We start from the raw sequence: 15,223 nt of genomic DNA on the forward strand, positions 1-15,223 counted from the left end.
AATACGAATGAGGTAAATGAGGTGAATGTGCTAATTCATTGTATGTATTAACTTTTACTTGAATCAGTAAAAGTTAAAACCAGTCAAATACTTGAACTAGTAAATTTTGCAGCTCTAGAATTAGCAATGTGTACTCATGTAGCAATGGCATTTAAAATTCAATGATATCTGTATGTTAGAAGCTATATTATTAAATCTTGTGTATTCACTGCAACGAAATTTTTTGGTTTGATCAAAACTCGAGCTCAATAATGGGCTCGGTTACAGCTAAAACAAAAGAAAGAAAGAATGCTCTATATACATAACATAATGTGCTGAGTTCACGTCTTCTGGCTGATCAAATGTTCAAAACCCTTTCGCAATCTTTAGTGCCCAATCCCTCTGGGACTAGGCCCTGATGCCAACATTTGAAGCCAAGATGTCATGGAGTTTTTAGTCTTAACGTACATTGACAGTGTGTATGTTTCACTGTGATTCGAGCGCTGAATGTCCACACTTAATACCCTCCCTGCATCAACGACATTTGAACTCGTAATAGTAGCAACAAGCAGAATCGTAACGATAAATATGGCCCTCATGGTTATTGTATCACCGGATAACTAGAGATGGGTGAATCTGTGTTTACTTTTTGTGAAATGTGTTCAAGAATGCACAGGGTTTCGGTAGTATTTATATCAATGGTGTGAGTTGGTGCCTGTTCTTTTGGTTTATTTGAATGGCGTTAGAGAAGATTGTTGAATGTTTAACAAATGAAACTTGACAAAGACATGTAGAGCTTCTTAGTATTACCATTTGTCCATTATGAGTGCTAGGCTGTTTATTTAACCCTTATTGTATTTGGACGGACGGACTGCTACTAATATTTCAAAATATATTAGGGTGATAGATTAAAAATACCCATTTTTGGGGTGAAATTGCTCAAAATACCTATTTTCAAAATACATGGCTGAAAATATCGTTTTACGCATTTTGTAATTGAGTAAGTGTAATACGCATTTGAGAATTGGGTATGTAAGTAAATTACTAAAAATAAGCATTTCTAGTTTGGGTATTACCATTGGGATATATGTATCCTAAAAAAATAAAAAGTAAAAATAGGATACTCATTTGACAAATGTTATATAATATTCCCTCTGTCCTTAAAAACGTTTCCTATTAGTGTTGAACACGTTTGCCAATGCACATTTTTTATTGTTAATATCTTTAATTTCGTAATAGTATTAAATATAAAAACTTCATTATATTAAAGTACTCATAAATACTGAATCTAACGAGATCGCTCATGATTATTTGATCTTATAGATTAGATCGCTTAGCATGAATAGTGTCAAATGCGTATCTCGTACAAAACAGGATATCCAAATTGCAAATGCGTATCCCAAACGGTATTTTCAAGCCATCCACTTCCTGTATGGGTATTTCAACCATTTGTACCAAAAAATTGTTATTTTTAACATTCTTTCAATATCTTACTTCAACGGTCAACTACAATATCACATCACCATTTTTGCTTACATTTGTCTCATGAAAACCTACATTGGACTATATAAACTGTTTAGCCTTTAATATTTAGATATACAAGCTTGTACGGCCATCAAAACGGATCGTGTTTGTAGCGTGTCGTCAAGAATAATAAATCCAAGATTTGTACTCCGGCTATAGTATTAAATCCACCTATCAGGAGTCCCTGGCCTTTTGTCTCAATTCATTCAGCTCATTCTCAATTTCTGAATCCTGAAAGGGAGAACTTGTCTTTGTGCTGGATACAGCTGTCCGTCCCGGAGGTAGCTCTCCTTTCTGCGTACATAGAAACAAAAGACGAGAAATTAACAAAAACAGTATTTCATATTCCCATAAAAGTATCACTCGGTTGCTGAATAGGAGGTTGATTTTAAGACAATCGAGCAACCAGATAAGCTTCTCTAGTGCTCCGCTAATAAAGATGAGGTTGGTGGCCCTAAATGTCACATGGGGGTTACCGTTTATGCAAAACACCTAAAACGGAACTTCGTGTAACGTTTTGGCATTTTAAATTTTTTTTATGCGCAAAACGGTAGATAAAGTACCGTTTTGGTACAAAACGCTATATGATGTACTGTTTTGAGCCAAAACGCTACTTCAACCTCCGTTTTGTATATTATAAAAAAAAATTAAAAAAATAAAATAAATACCGTTTGCAAAGTTGAGGAACTGAATGTCCAAGTTACAGGCACGGATTATAAACGAAGAAAATAGAAAAGAGTACATACCTTTGAACTACTAGATAATTCTCTTTTCAAATCTGCAAGATCGTCGTCAACTGATGAGGTCTCTAGCAGTGCAAACTGCAAAACATGAGAACCTTTTATTATTACAATTTTCGAAACAATAAATTGCTATAAATATGACTGAAGGTCCTACGCTAACATTAGCCAAAGTACTGTTTTTGCTTATGCATCTAGGCAAGCCATTTTACGAGATCTATAGTTAAGTATTGTGGAGTCTTGCACACCCAGAATTTTCCAAGGCCCTAAATCGTGCTTCGAAGTCCTGAATTCTGGCCTTTTTCAGCTTTGGGCCAGATTCTTCTAGTATAGATATGCTCATGTATTGTAAAACCGCAAGACAACAAAATTGGGTTGTGAAAGATCAATACAAAATTAGAGCAGCTTGTGGAGTAGGAATTTCCAAACCATGTAAATCTTTCTTGTGTGATTTTCGTGTATTTACTTGTTCTAGTTTATTCGCCTTAGTTTTGCTTTTGTTGTTTTACTTCCAGAATAGTTGTGCATCTTTCGTCCTACATACATGATTTATGTGCGGGTATGCAAATTGACAAACAATCACTATAGATATCTCTGATCTAGTAGTTTACTGATATAAAAAGGTTCAACCTAGTTATGCCATGGATCCTAACTAGAAAATTTTAGATCCCATCAATCATCATCGATTTATGTTTCCAATGTTATATAATTGAAGTACTTGCACACCAAAGACCCACTTATTGATATTCTAAAATATCTCACACCACCGAATGGAACGGTAACTTGAAGACTCAGAAGTAGTTGTGTAATATAAACTAGTACACAGTGAAAAAACAGAAAACTGTTCTTAACAAAATGATGATTTCTTAAAATGAGCGGAAAAGACCAAATTTATTAAAATACCAAAGAACATAATATCCCTTGGAAAGAATGACCTAAATGCCGTTTATACAGTTGGCATGGCCCAATTTGCCTCTTTCCCTGCCGTTTATGTTTGCATGTATGAAATGTGTATAGAACCTACACATATTTATACATCGCTTATGTTTATTTTACAGGTGTATTCACTTGTTTTATCTTACATAAAAGTATACCTAGTCCCTACACATGTGGCAGATGTGTATTCTGAGGGCATTTAGGGTCGCAGTTACGCCAATAGGCATTACGTTTCCTACCTTCTTCAAAAGAGTAGAGTAAGGGCCTTCACCCTTTCTTGCAATTAATTACTTAACTTTTATTGGAAATATGTATATAACAACTTGAGTTTCAACAAATCAGTTATTAGCATGGCCCAGAACAAACACTGGAGTTACCCATATTGAGTTTTTCAAATTAGTTCACCAATTTAGAATCTTTAGAATATAGAATACTCAAACTACTACAATCAAATGACCTTCAATCATGAGTTTACTTATCCAAATTATTTTTAGTTTCAATTTCAATCATCTCTAGAATTTATTGAGGTTTAAGGCGATAAGTTTCATTGGCACCCCTGTTTGACAACGAAGGAGTGATAACAAACACTCAAGAAAGAAACGAATCATCCATTCTCCTAAAGGACGTAACAATGGACATAAAACTCCATTTAAATTAACCAGCTTATAAGTTTTATTCTTTTACTCATTTAAACTATCAAGTGAAGCAGAACCATCCATAAAGGTAAAAAACGATTGAGGAAAAATAAAGGAAAAAAAGCAAACAAAAACTGAAAGGTGCACCAACCTTCCCGTCCAAATCATCAGTAGTTAATTGGCCCAGTGCTTCGGCCTGTGATTCCATTGCTAGGACTGAAATGAAAAGAAATTAACATGAGGAAGTATCAATCAGATCTTTCATGCCACTGGCATATGATGCTATATATTGATATAAATATCTCTACCAAACACTTAAAAGTAAAGTGAAAGTTAGAAATCCAATACAACTATTACAATTGGTATGCCCAGTTACAGTCTACATACATGCAAAATTAGAGCGACTTATATTGGTCAAGAGATTGTATAGAACTCATCCGACTAATATAATTTCCAATTAACTTCAGTAACAAAGATAAATAAGGTCATCTGCAAGAAATAATCTAGCAGATTTCCCTCGTCCTTAGTTGCCAAAAGTCAAGGATTTCAGCCACGGTGGAGGCAAACGTGTAAGTGAGTACATAAATTTCTTGTAATTTTACCGTACCCAAAACAAAAAGAAACTACACCGAAAGCATTGCATTGGGTTAGTAAATTCATTATATTTTACTTCAGATCGAGGGTAGCCATACACTTGTATATGCGATGTCTTGAATTAAAAATTTTAAGAAAAAAATATATAAGTGTGCAAAATTAAGAGCATTTCCAATAGAGGCACTCTTTAGGGGTGCCAAACATTGTCGACTCACTAAAAATAATTACTTCTTATTTTTCACTTTCATCCATGTCATATTTGGTAACTTCTAACTCCAATAGTTAAAATCCCACAGAAGTGCCTAAATGGTCCCCAAATAAGTTATAGAAAAATTAGATATAATAAAATAGGTATGAATTATATTTTTAATTCAAGTATTTGTGTTATATCTAATTTGTGGGATGCCAAAAGTAGGCAACTTCTCTTCGCATCTTTGTAACTCCAATGAGGAGGCACCCAAGGCCAAGAGTGCCCTGCCACATAGATATTGGCAGCCCTGTTGGAGATGTTCTTAGGATTAGTGAGAAGCAACGTAGATCTTTAAGTAATTTGTGGAGGGACAGGTATAGAGGATAGAGCTTAGATCAGTGACAACCAACAACATTTGAACTTGAAGTGTAAGCTAGTACAAGTCAGTTGGACTGATTATAGACATAGTTGTCAACAAGGCATAGTTTCTTTACTTAGGATGCATATAACTGATTTAATATACCATCATAAACTTGCAAGTACTTCTATAAATTATTTGGAAAAGGTCATTAAATTCATGCATATGACCTGAGGTTTCTATGAAAGAGATATTCAAATACTATCATTAACATGCATTCTCTAAGATGGAATTAAAGCACAGACCGCATAATGCATGTGGCATAAGGTTTCTTTGGCAGAGATATACAGAATAATACAACAAACACAAAATAAGATGGGACTATTGCACAAACTACATAACTATTATACAGAATGACAAAAATATTATTTAGAATCTGAATCAATTATATATGTGACTGACCTTTCTCTTCCATCTTCTCAAAAGCTCCTAGAGCACTACTGGTATTGACACTCCCTAACATTTCATTCACTTTGGTTGCAGTTCTGAGCAACATAGAAAATTATTAAAATTGAGGTTCTATCTTGTTTTGAGAATAAAAGTGAACGTAAAAGTGGAAGAAACAAACTTGGCAGACTGCGCTCGAGCTTTGAGTGTATCTTTCTTAGACTTTGCCTCCTGTATCTTACTCTCCAGAAGCTACAAAATGTAATGCACAGCATGCAGCTGTGCAAGTTATTAATATGCATAGTGATGCACACCTTTACAAAGTAAATTAAATCCATTCTTATATCTTCTTTACAGAACGGGAGGTGGCAGCGGTTAAAACAATATAATGGTATATAAAGGTCTTAGTTGCCTTGGCAATTATCAAAACAAGGTCATTGTTATAGTTAGATGAGTGCCCAACTCATATAACCTAGTTGACATCTAGTTCTTATATCTATAGAAGCTACATGTTGATTAAAGGATAAAACAACTAAACAGCTGAAAGATGCCATATCTATAGAAGCTGTCTGTTGGCTAAAGCAAAAAAACAACTAAACAGCCAAAAGATCCTTTATATAAAAGAATAGCAAGAGACATGGTAGGGTGAGAACTGTTAAGTAACCAGTCCGTCTAAAACCTTAAGGTGGTAGAGGAAGAGGAAAGTCCGAACAGGATCTTATACTCATTAACACTTCCCCTCAACCGTAGGATACTTTTCGCTACGATTGACTACGATTGACAATAACAAATACAACCAATACCAATATCAATACCAACAAGAAATATTTAAATTAAATAAATGGGGGTGGGAGGACTCGAATCCCTAAACCGAGCTCTGATACCATGTTAAGTAACCGGTCCGTCTAAAATCTTAAGGTGGTAGAGGAAGGCCCGAACAGGATCTTATACTCATTAACAAGAACAGAGGAAAGAAAGTAAAATACAAGTTAATAAAATAGGTACATAAACTTTAATTTATATTATTTGATCTTAATGAGTTATAAACTTGTAATTAAATATGTTTTTTACAAATTCTACCAAACTGATATGCATGCTGATATGCATGCTAGTAGTGGTAATACAGTATGAAACTTTGACCAATTGTTAATTGTTAAAAACGAAATTTATGAGTGACAAAAGGAATCATGATGCTGATTAAGTAATCTTAATATTTTTCAATAATAGGCTATACATGTGTATTTTTTAATAAATATTAATTTGGTGTCCCTGTGATTATATGGTCAATGAGAAAAAAAGGTGGGATGTTACAAGCTACTGGGCAGCGTTTTTTTATACATCTAGTATAATTAGGCTCGTTAAAGTGTGATGTGCTCGAGCCATATAGAAACAAATTAAAAAGTGGATGAGTGTTAATATTAACTTACCCGTGTATTGGAAACCAGGCTCTCAACAACAGCCTTCTGTTGATCAAATTGGGCTTTCAAAGCAGTAGCATTGTCCTGACATGGAAAACAAGTACAGCAATTACATTATGTCATGTCTACTAAGAAGTTTACAAGCTATCTTAACCTCATAACAGGTGATATCTTCAATTATTTTTAGGCATGTAACTATAGTTGTAGTCTGAAATAGAACTTTTGGAAGTTGCAACAGGAAATCAATTCAACCACCAGTCAGTTTGAAGTCAACCGGTGTCAATTCCAGAAAGTTCTAGATATTGTATTTACAGTTATATAAATTTAAGCAAGTGGATACATCTCATTTACATCTGTCGCGTAGATATCACACTTTTCTCTTGGGTATTTATGACAAATAAGAACTTACAGCATTAGATTTACGTCTCTTAAGAGCTTCACGTGCAAGATCTTCTTCTCCTTTCTGAAGGGCTAGCTGAGCTTTTCTGTACCTAAATTAAAGTCAGATACACAGATGACTATTATTCTACAAGAATGATATAGAGTAGAACATATAACTATATATTCACCATATACCAGTCTTCAGATGCTTGTTGCGCAGCTTTATATTTATTTTCCAGTCTTTTTTGAGATGCCAACACCTTCATAATAATATTGAACATTGTGATAATAGTAAAATAGGATAAAATGAAGGCAGGTGCAGCAAGGGTTTCAGTTTTATGAAAATGATATCTCTTCATCAGATGCACAAATCCAAAAACGCTCAGATGTGTCTGTAAGCAGGATGACTACGAATTTAGGGTGCATCATATATTTATGAACTATTCTGCTGTGTGAGGTTTGTACAACCATAATTTTTTAGTGTTAGGGGAAAGAGATCATGCCTGTGGAGAAAATGTTGATTACTTGGTATAAAGGTTCTAAAATTATAAACGATTGATCATTGCCGTTTTCAGGAATAAACTGGTCTGCGTGAAGTGCTCGGCTTTTTACAGATAAATACTGATGGTCCACTATTGTGGGACAATCTTTTATCTTCCTTAACGACATCTATCACAGGCACTATATCTGTTGTTTATATCATTTCCAACAATATTTACCAAATGAAGAAGGTTAATATGTTTTCTTAGTTGAATGTTTATTTAAGAGCATGTGTTCGTTTTCATCTTGAAACTAGGATTAAAATAAATAGTAGAAAGTTAGAACAATAAAAAACTATAAGGAGGAAAACAATTGCCTGGAAAGAATCATACTTGAGCTGTAGACTGTCGCATTTTTATCAAGTCATCACTCATCTCTATAACCGTCTGTTCCAATACCTTTTCTGGGTCCTCTAATGAACTTATGACTGCATTTGCATAGGACTGCAAGGGAATGGTACCAGCTCCAATTACACAAATACGCAAATTTAGAATGCTATAAAATACAGGTTTGAGAAAGCCATAAGAAGACTTGACACCAGTGCATGTGAACTTAATCACAAAAATCACCTTTACAACCCTAGCAAATCGGTCAAAAAGATTCATGCGGGCACCTAAGAGCACCTCGGCCCTGTCTACTACATTGAAATTGACTAGCAACACTCTGTAGCTTTGTGACTCTAAAAGCACCCCCTGTTAGCAAGAAACCAGAAAATGTAAGCATTAGGAAGGAAAACCTGGAAAGCAGCTTGTGATGAACGATGCATTATGCAGTACCTATGTTTTACCCACATGTAAGAATAAGGATGCGACTTTGATTGGGCTAGGAAGCCAAATGTGATTAATATGTAATGTTAAGAAGATAAAGGTTGAGGTGAAAGCTACTTTAATGTAGTTTACGGTAAACATGATTGCATTGACCATTTGTTTAATAACATACATCAAATATGAATATTAAAACATGTCAAATTAACGTGTAATAACCAAAACCAGCCACGTAAAACATGATTGCATTGACCATGTGTTTAATAACATACATCAAATATGAATATTAAAACATGCCAAATTAACGTGCAATAACCAAAACCAGCCACGTACAATGCAATGTTTTCTTGTCTGGCATTGTTGTTATCAATCCCTCCTTAGATCCGTAACAAAAAACTCAGATTGTTTTCAGCTAATTATAAGAGGAAAAAAGCAATAGGCAGACAAAAGAAGAATGGAAAAGGACTACAGATATGAACACCTTGGAGGCTGAATAATGAGCTAAGAAGGGGATTTCTCAACAATGCTGTCACTCTAGTTAAGGAGCATGATTACTGAAATTTACAACCATTAAAGTAAAGTGGATCCTAGAAACACATCAATATTGCATCCCTTATTTAGCAAAAAAAATAAAAAATTTACTCATCCCTCCTAAAACTCTAGGCTGTTCAGAAAAAGATTCAATATGTACACCATATTTTTTGTGTTAATACGCTCTGTCACTCGAGAAGATTGAAGAGCAGATTACTAGGAATCCATATTTCGTGCATTTTTATCCTTAGTGTCCCACTCAGATTCTAAGAACTCGAGAACGTCAGGTCAAAAGATCTGTGCAACCATTGTCTAACATTCACCCATATCCCGAGAGAATTTTACCTATCAGCCTAACCAGTCAACATCTCTCTCAACGCACTGCCACCCGTAGCCCAGCGCGAGAGTCTTGATTCAGTAACACATTCACAAACAAGCTTTTCCACAACCCCCCAGACTTAACTTGTGTAAACTGACCTCCTCAAAATACAATCCTGGAAAATTCATGAATTCGCCTAAACCCAAAAAACCCTTAACAGGTAATTCCAGCACCCAAAACAACACACTACCATTCATAAGCTACAGTCAAACCCAAAAAAAAAAAAATCATTACAAAATTTAATCTAATACATTCATTTCTTAAGCTAAATTTAAGCTAAAACCAGTTTCTTTCTTACCCTTTAGTCAAAATATCCTAGTCAAACAATACATACAAGCCACATATATAAACATATGTATAAAACAACAAGATTAAGGATAAAAAGAACACCAAAGAAGCATAAAGAGTGAGAACATGATATAAATATATAAAAATAAATAATTATTACCAGTTAAAAATGAAGTCTTGATAATGCAGAACTGAGTAGAAGTTGAAGGTGGTGGCATCTTTAAGCTTAAGCCTGTAATAATCTGACATTTTATGGCCATTTTGGACACAAGTGGAGCTTCAGTAGGATAGAAGAACAAGATATGTAATGAATAAAAGTGGGATTTGTTGTCTTGAATTTCAGTCATTCATTTTCTTTATAAAAAAAACTAATTTTTTTTCAATAATTTTTTTGACTATTTTGATTTTGTATGAACAATTGATATTTTGGCATTTAATTTGTTTGACTTTTCATAGAGATAGCCATTGATTTGGTTTTAAAAAAATAGTCTTTGATACTAGCTTATGTCATAATTTAGTAGGATAAGTATACTGTATATTTAATAGTTTAACAATTTAGTAGTTTACTATTTATTTATTTATTTTAAGCTGTAATTGTAATTTAGTAAGATAAGTAGACTATGCAGAAAGAATGCCCAAAATACACTACTTTTCAGCTTCAACTGCCCAAAATGTCTATTGGCGGTACGTTTCGCCCAAAATACTCAGGTGAATACGCATTCAGGACATGTATATTCAAGTTTTTAAAAAATAACAAAGAATACATGTGTATTCAAGTTTTTAAAAAATAACAAAGAATACGCAGCACACACATGCGTGTTTTTAATTTTTTTTAAAGAGATACGCATTTCAAGAATGTGTATTCACTTAAAGACAAAAGTGAATACGCATTCCTTTAATGCATATCCTTTGTTTTTTTTAAATAGTGAATACGCATGTGTAGAATGCGTGTTCAACGGGTATTTTGGACGGATACTCCCGCCTATTGATATTTTGGACATTTGTCCCCCAAATGGTGGGTATTTTGGTCCCTTTGCTAGAGCGGAAGCCAGAACGTTTTTCACCCGACTATGTGTTAGTAGTTTAATAATTTAGTAGGTTAACAGATTATTTGTATATTTTTCTAATAATTAAATTAGAGTATAATCGTTTAACCATATTCTACCTCATTCCCATTATTATTGTACATTATAGATTTATGCTCCGTTGAACTTCCACTATTTTGAATATGAATTATTTTTACTTTTCATCTACCATTATTTTTTTTGTTGAGCATTTCTTGATTATTATAAGATTAATAAATTTATTTTTACTGAATTTTAGAAAAAGATTAGTACTCATTATATCTTTCTCTTTCAAGTAAATATTCACTTTAAATTAGTACGATACACGGATTATTTTTTATATTCTTTTTTTATTTTTTATTTAATGTGAAGGAAATATTGTTAAACGTGTATTATGTTGTTGTATCATTAATGTTAAACAAGTAAAACATGTGCATTAAAATAGGATTATACATTTTGCAATATTCTACTTTTGAAAAAAAAATTAAGATGAGCAATAATATTTTTACCAGAATAGTATTTACTGCTTGAAATCATCGTACAACTATTTTGAACTACTTTTAGTATTTTAAATTATTTGAAAAAAAGTTAAAACTATAATGTATTCTACCACCTGATTTAATCCATGATATGCCATCTGAAGAAAAATAATTAATATCAGTGATAATTTAAAAGGATTAACAAGTTCAACTAATATTTTTTTATCAAATTAAAAAATATTTACTTTCAGGAAAATAATATACAATTTCATCAAGTTTTTATAAAAAGAAAAATTAAAATCATAAACGAAATAAACTTAAAAATGATTGGAATGATGCTAGTATAGTTAAACATCTACATAATAATATTATATAGTAATAACCTCTTTACTGTAATAAAAAATTATGATCCTAAGTTGGGCCAGTTATAATTAAGAATAACCTTTATATTAATAATATTCTATATTTTTTAAAATGGCATCATTTATTAATTTTCCCCTATAAAAGAATAAAAATGCTTAATTATATATATACATATATGTATTTATATATATACACATATATTTATACATATGTGTGATAGAGCACTCTACTCTTTAGATTTCCCCTGGACCCTGCTCTTCAATTGATATATACGGTGTATGTGTAGTTTGCTTTAAAGTTGACTTATGTGTTTCTGATTCTATTGCTAGATTATTCTACAATAAGTATCATTATCAGCTAAACTGGGTCTGGGAGGGATAACAACCACCTACTGCAAAACAACTATTCAGGTATACAATCAACTAAAATATTAGGATCAACTAAACTGGTTCACTTCAGCACCAACAACCTGTATGATATTTTTTAAACCTTGAGCAGTAAATTATTCTTTTTTGAGATGCAAAATAGTTCATTTTGTTTTATCGTACGTGTCTTTCAAATGAGTAAAGATGTATCTAAAAGTGAAGTACTTAGAAACACGTAGAGACATCAGACATCCTATAAATCCAACTATAATTACCATATTTTATAATTTAAGAGGATCGAAAGACATCAAGAAGAGATATTAATGCTTTTAATAGGTGAAATTTTAATTTGGATGAGTTTTTTCATCATTATAACAGTTCACCAGTCATTAAAGATATATATGTGTTTATTAAAAACATACAATAAAGTGAGGTTCATACTGGACGATTTCGAAGGTATGTATTTTGTTTGTCTAAATAGGTGATGATTTGGTTTGGTTCACGTAGTGGGAGACTAATAAGAGTTTTATCATTGGTTTGTAAAAATGTGATAAGTACTGTAATAGAAGTTGAGTAAGGGTTAGTTTGGAGAATAGTGAAGGCTTAGTAGATAGCAATGAACCCTGTCAACTTCTTGACGGTATATTAGATAGCAACTTCTTGATATTTTAGCAGTGCCAAAATATCATTGAGCTTAAATCTATTGAGAAAAATATGTTTGCTGGGAAGTTGGCCTTGATCATTTTTAAGTCACGATCGTATATATATTGTTGGGTTTGTTCTTACTATATCTTCCTTCAAATATCTAACTATTACTTTTTATAAAGTTGCAGAGTTACTGCACGATACATGTTCAATATTTCTCGGAGTATATGTGGTCACAAGAAAATACCCTACAACTCATTGTTTAATAGATTGGTTGTTAGAGAGGAAGTATTTGAAGCTGCAGTCGGTAGATCTTTGAAGATTTGGAACTTTCTATACACAGATCTCATTGACAGGTTTTGTATGGATGAATTTGTAGACCTTGCATCTAATATAAACCATTCATTCACTCTAATGACTTCTGAAGTATATACCATTTTTTAATAACATATCTGTAACATCCCTGTTGTTTTTACCACTTGTGAAGTAGTGGAATATATGTTTGAGATGGCTTATGAAGGTAAAGTTTTGAATAATATTTGTGGAGATGCCATATTTGTATGAGAAATCAAATAAATATTATACCATTTTTGTAATAACATCCATGTTGATTTTTCATGTACTCAACTTTCCAAGCCTCCAATGACTGGATTGTCACTCATAATCACTGTCTTACCAAACTCCTTCGAGATATGTTTGAGATTGCAGTCTAACAACCTTATAGTCTCCAGAGTTAGGTGACCATTGTTTTTAAGAGAGTTGGTGAAATTGACCTATTTCCAATTTGAGGAGATTAAAATGTCTCTCTCTTACGGAAGTTGAAAATTGAATTAAAATTAAAATTAATTATTCATTTTTCAAGCTTATAGAAAATTTAAATAAATTTTCAATGGGATCATATTAACCACAAAAAATTATTTTAAGAACGATTTACATATGAACTACAAACCAATTATTACAAAAAAGTTGTATTAAAAATTTAAATTGAAAAATATAAACCAAATATAACCCTACCATTAGCAAATATTTTACTAAATTAATATTTAGATGTTGCGTTCATGTATATTTCTTTTGTTTACTTCTTATTGATGTATAATTTTAATAATTTCTTTAATTTTTAAATAAAATGAAAATATACATTCAGTTTTTAAAATAAGATAAGGTGGAGGGTTTTAAATGTTATCATTTGCTTCCTTTCTTCATTTTAAAAAAGAAAATTTAATATTGAGAATATTTTATTTATTTATTCGAAAGTATTTTATATGAATTAAACTAAAGAATGACAATCTAATCACATCAAGATAAATTACTTTAAATCTTTTTATATAAATGGCCAAGTTCCGAGATAACTTGAACGTGACATTAAATTTTTTATATATTTATATATCATATTTATTTTATAAAATATCATACTGAAAGTTAAATAGTTTTTCAACTATGAAACATATATAATTTTGTTTCTGTTTTTTCAAATCTGTATTATTTTGCAATACCTTTTAAACCAAATTACATAGAATAAAGAAATTATTATTTTTAATATAAATTAATTCATAAAACTTGGCATAAAAATCAATGAAGTCTAAATTATCATACTAATAATGATTATGACTAAAATTTTAGAAAACATTTGAAGATGGTAATTTAGAGCAAGTCCAAGAGTTGCCTTATATGATGTCATAAATCAAAATTTAGGGCATTTGACAAGAACAAGAAAAGTAGTTCTAACAGTGTCCTTATATCACTGGGACAACCTCTTTGTGCCTTATTTTTAAGTCACTTCCCTCATTGTCCTATTTTATATTTTATTTTATATTATTATACACTCTCTCTTTCTCTCTCTACTATATATTGTACTTTAATAATGAAAGTAACCTTTTAAGAATAAAATACTAAATATATAATGAGAATAAGGCACATTGTTGGAGTTGAAGTTGTTAGAAATATTCACTATTACAGCAACATAGAGGCAGTTATATAACATATTTAGCAAATCAAGGCCAAGATAACAATTAACGAAACAAAACATAAACAACATGCATATCAGTAATTGAAAGAACAAAGAAAGAAACGAAAGTGTACCAGTAACCATAACTTTAACACAGTGATAAACAAACAGAAAAGCAGTGGTAGCCAACAGGTACAATGCAACAAGAAACCAAAATAAAACCAGCTGAGTCGCCATGCCTTACTCGAAGCTCTGACTGCTCTTGAAGAGATAATTGGCCCCACCTGCTGCGTTGGGATACTTGCAATGCCTCCTTCAGGATAAAACAGCTCCGAAATTGATGTTCACAGCAACAACAAATCCAACTTCGACTAACACCTCAGTCGCCGGAAAAAATCAGCAGCTCAGAACTTGTGTTTTGGGAGAGAAAAGAGAGCAGAGAGGAGAAGAAGAGAATGTAGGTGTGGTCTATTTTTATAGACAACTTAGGCCTCTATATATAGTAGAGGCTAAGTGTAACTGACCACCCTGACATTAATAGACTTTAATATCAGAAATCAAAACTGCTCATTTAATACATAAATCAAAACTCCTGATTTTGAATTTAAATAAAATGTAACAGCTTTTGTATTTAATCCACACATTAAATCAGTTTTAA

General features: G+C 32.1%; 1 protein-coding gene across 1 annotated transcript; it reads right to left on the reverse strand.

The window, feature by feature from the left end:
- Positions 1 to 1,441: 1,441 nt before the first annotated feature.
- On the reverse strand, positions 1,442 to 10,039 carry LOC141701243 (membrane-associated protein VIPP1, chloroplastic-like). The gene is made up of 11 exons (XM_074504925.1): positions 9,865 to 10,039; positions 8,312 to 8,434; positions 8,075 to 8,185; positions 7,398 to 7,462; positions 7,231 to 7,312; positions 6,831 to 6,905; positions 5,585 to 5,655; positions 5,419 to 5,501; positions 3,966 to 4,030; positions 2,250 to 2,324; positions 1,442 to 1,797 (listed from the first exon to the last, which is right to left on the reverse strand). Exons 2-11 carry the CDS (start codon positions 8,345 to 8,347, stop codon positions 1,678 to 1,680), a joined length of 783 nt encoding a protein of 260 aa, XP_074361026.1. The 5' UTR covers positions 8,348 to 8,434; positions 9,865 to 10,039; the 3' UTR covers positions 1,442 to 1,677.
- Between the last annotated feature and the right edge of the window lie 5,184 nt (positions 10,040 to 15,223).

This window comes from Apium graveolens, unplaced genomic scaffold (assembly GCF_009905375.1).
Source record: "Apium graveolens cultivar Ventura unplaced genomic scaffold, ASM990537v1 ctg3625, whole genome shotgun sequence".
NCBI lineage: Eukaryota > Viridiplantae > Streptophyta > Magnoliopsida > Apiales > Apiaceae > Apium > Apium graveolens.

Excerpts from the sequence above, each read along its gene's own strand:
- LOC141701243 (XM_074504925.1), bottom strand. The coding sequence starts at position 8,347 with ATGAATCTTTTTGACCGATTTGCTAGGGTTGTAAAG. Across the intron at positions 6,906-7,230 it reads AGAGACGTAAATCTAATGCT|GACAATGCTACTGCTTTGAA; the intron begins GTAAGTTCTTAT and ends TTTCCATGTCAG. Across the intron at positions 5,502-5,584 it reads GCTCGAGCGCAGTCTGCCAA|AACTGCAACCAAAGTGAATG; the intron begins GTTTGTTTCTTC and ends TATGTTGCTCAG.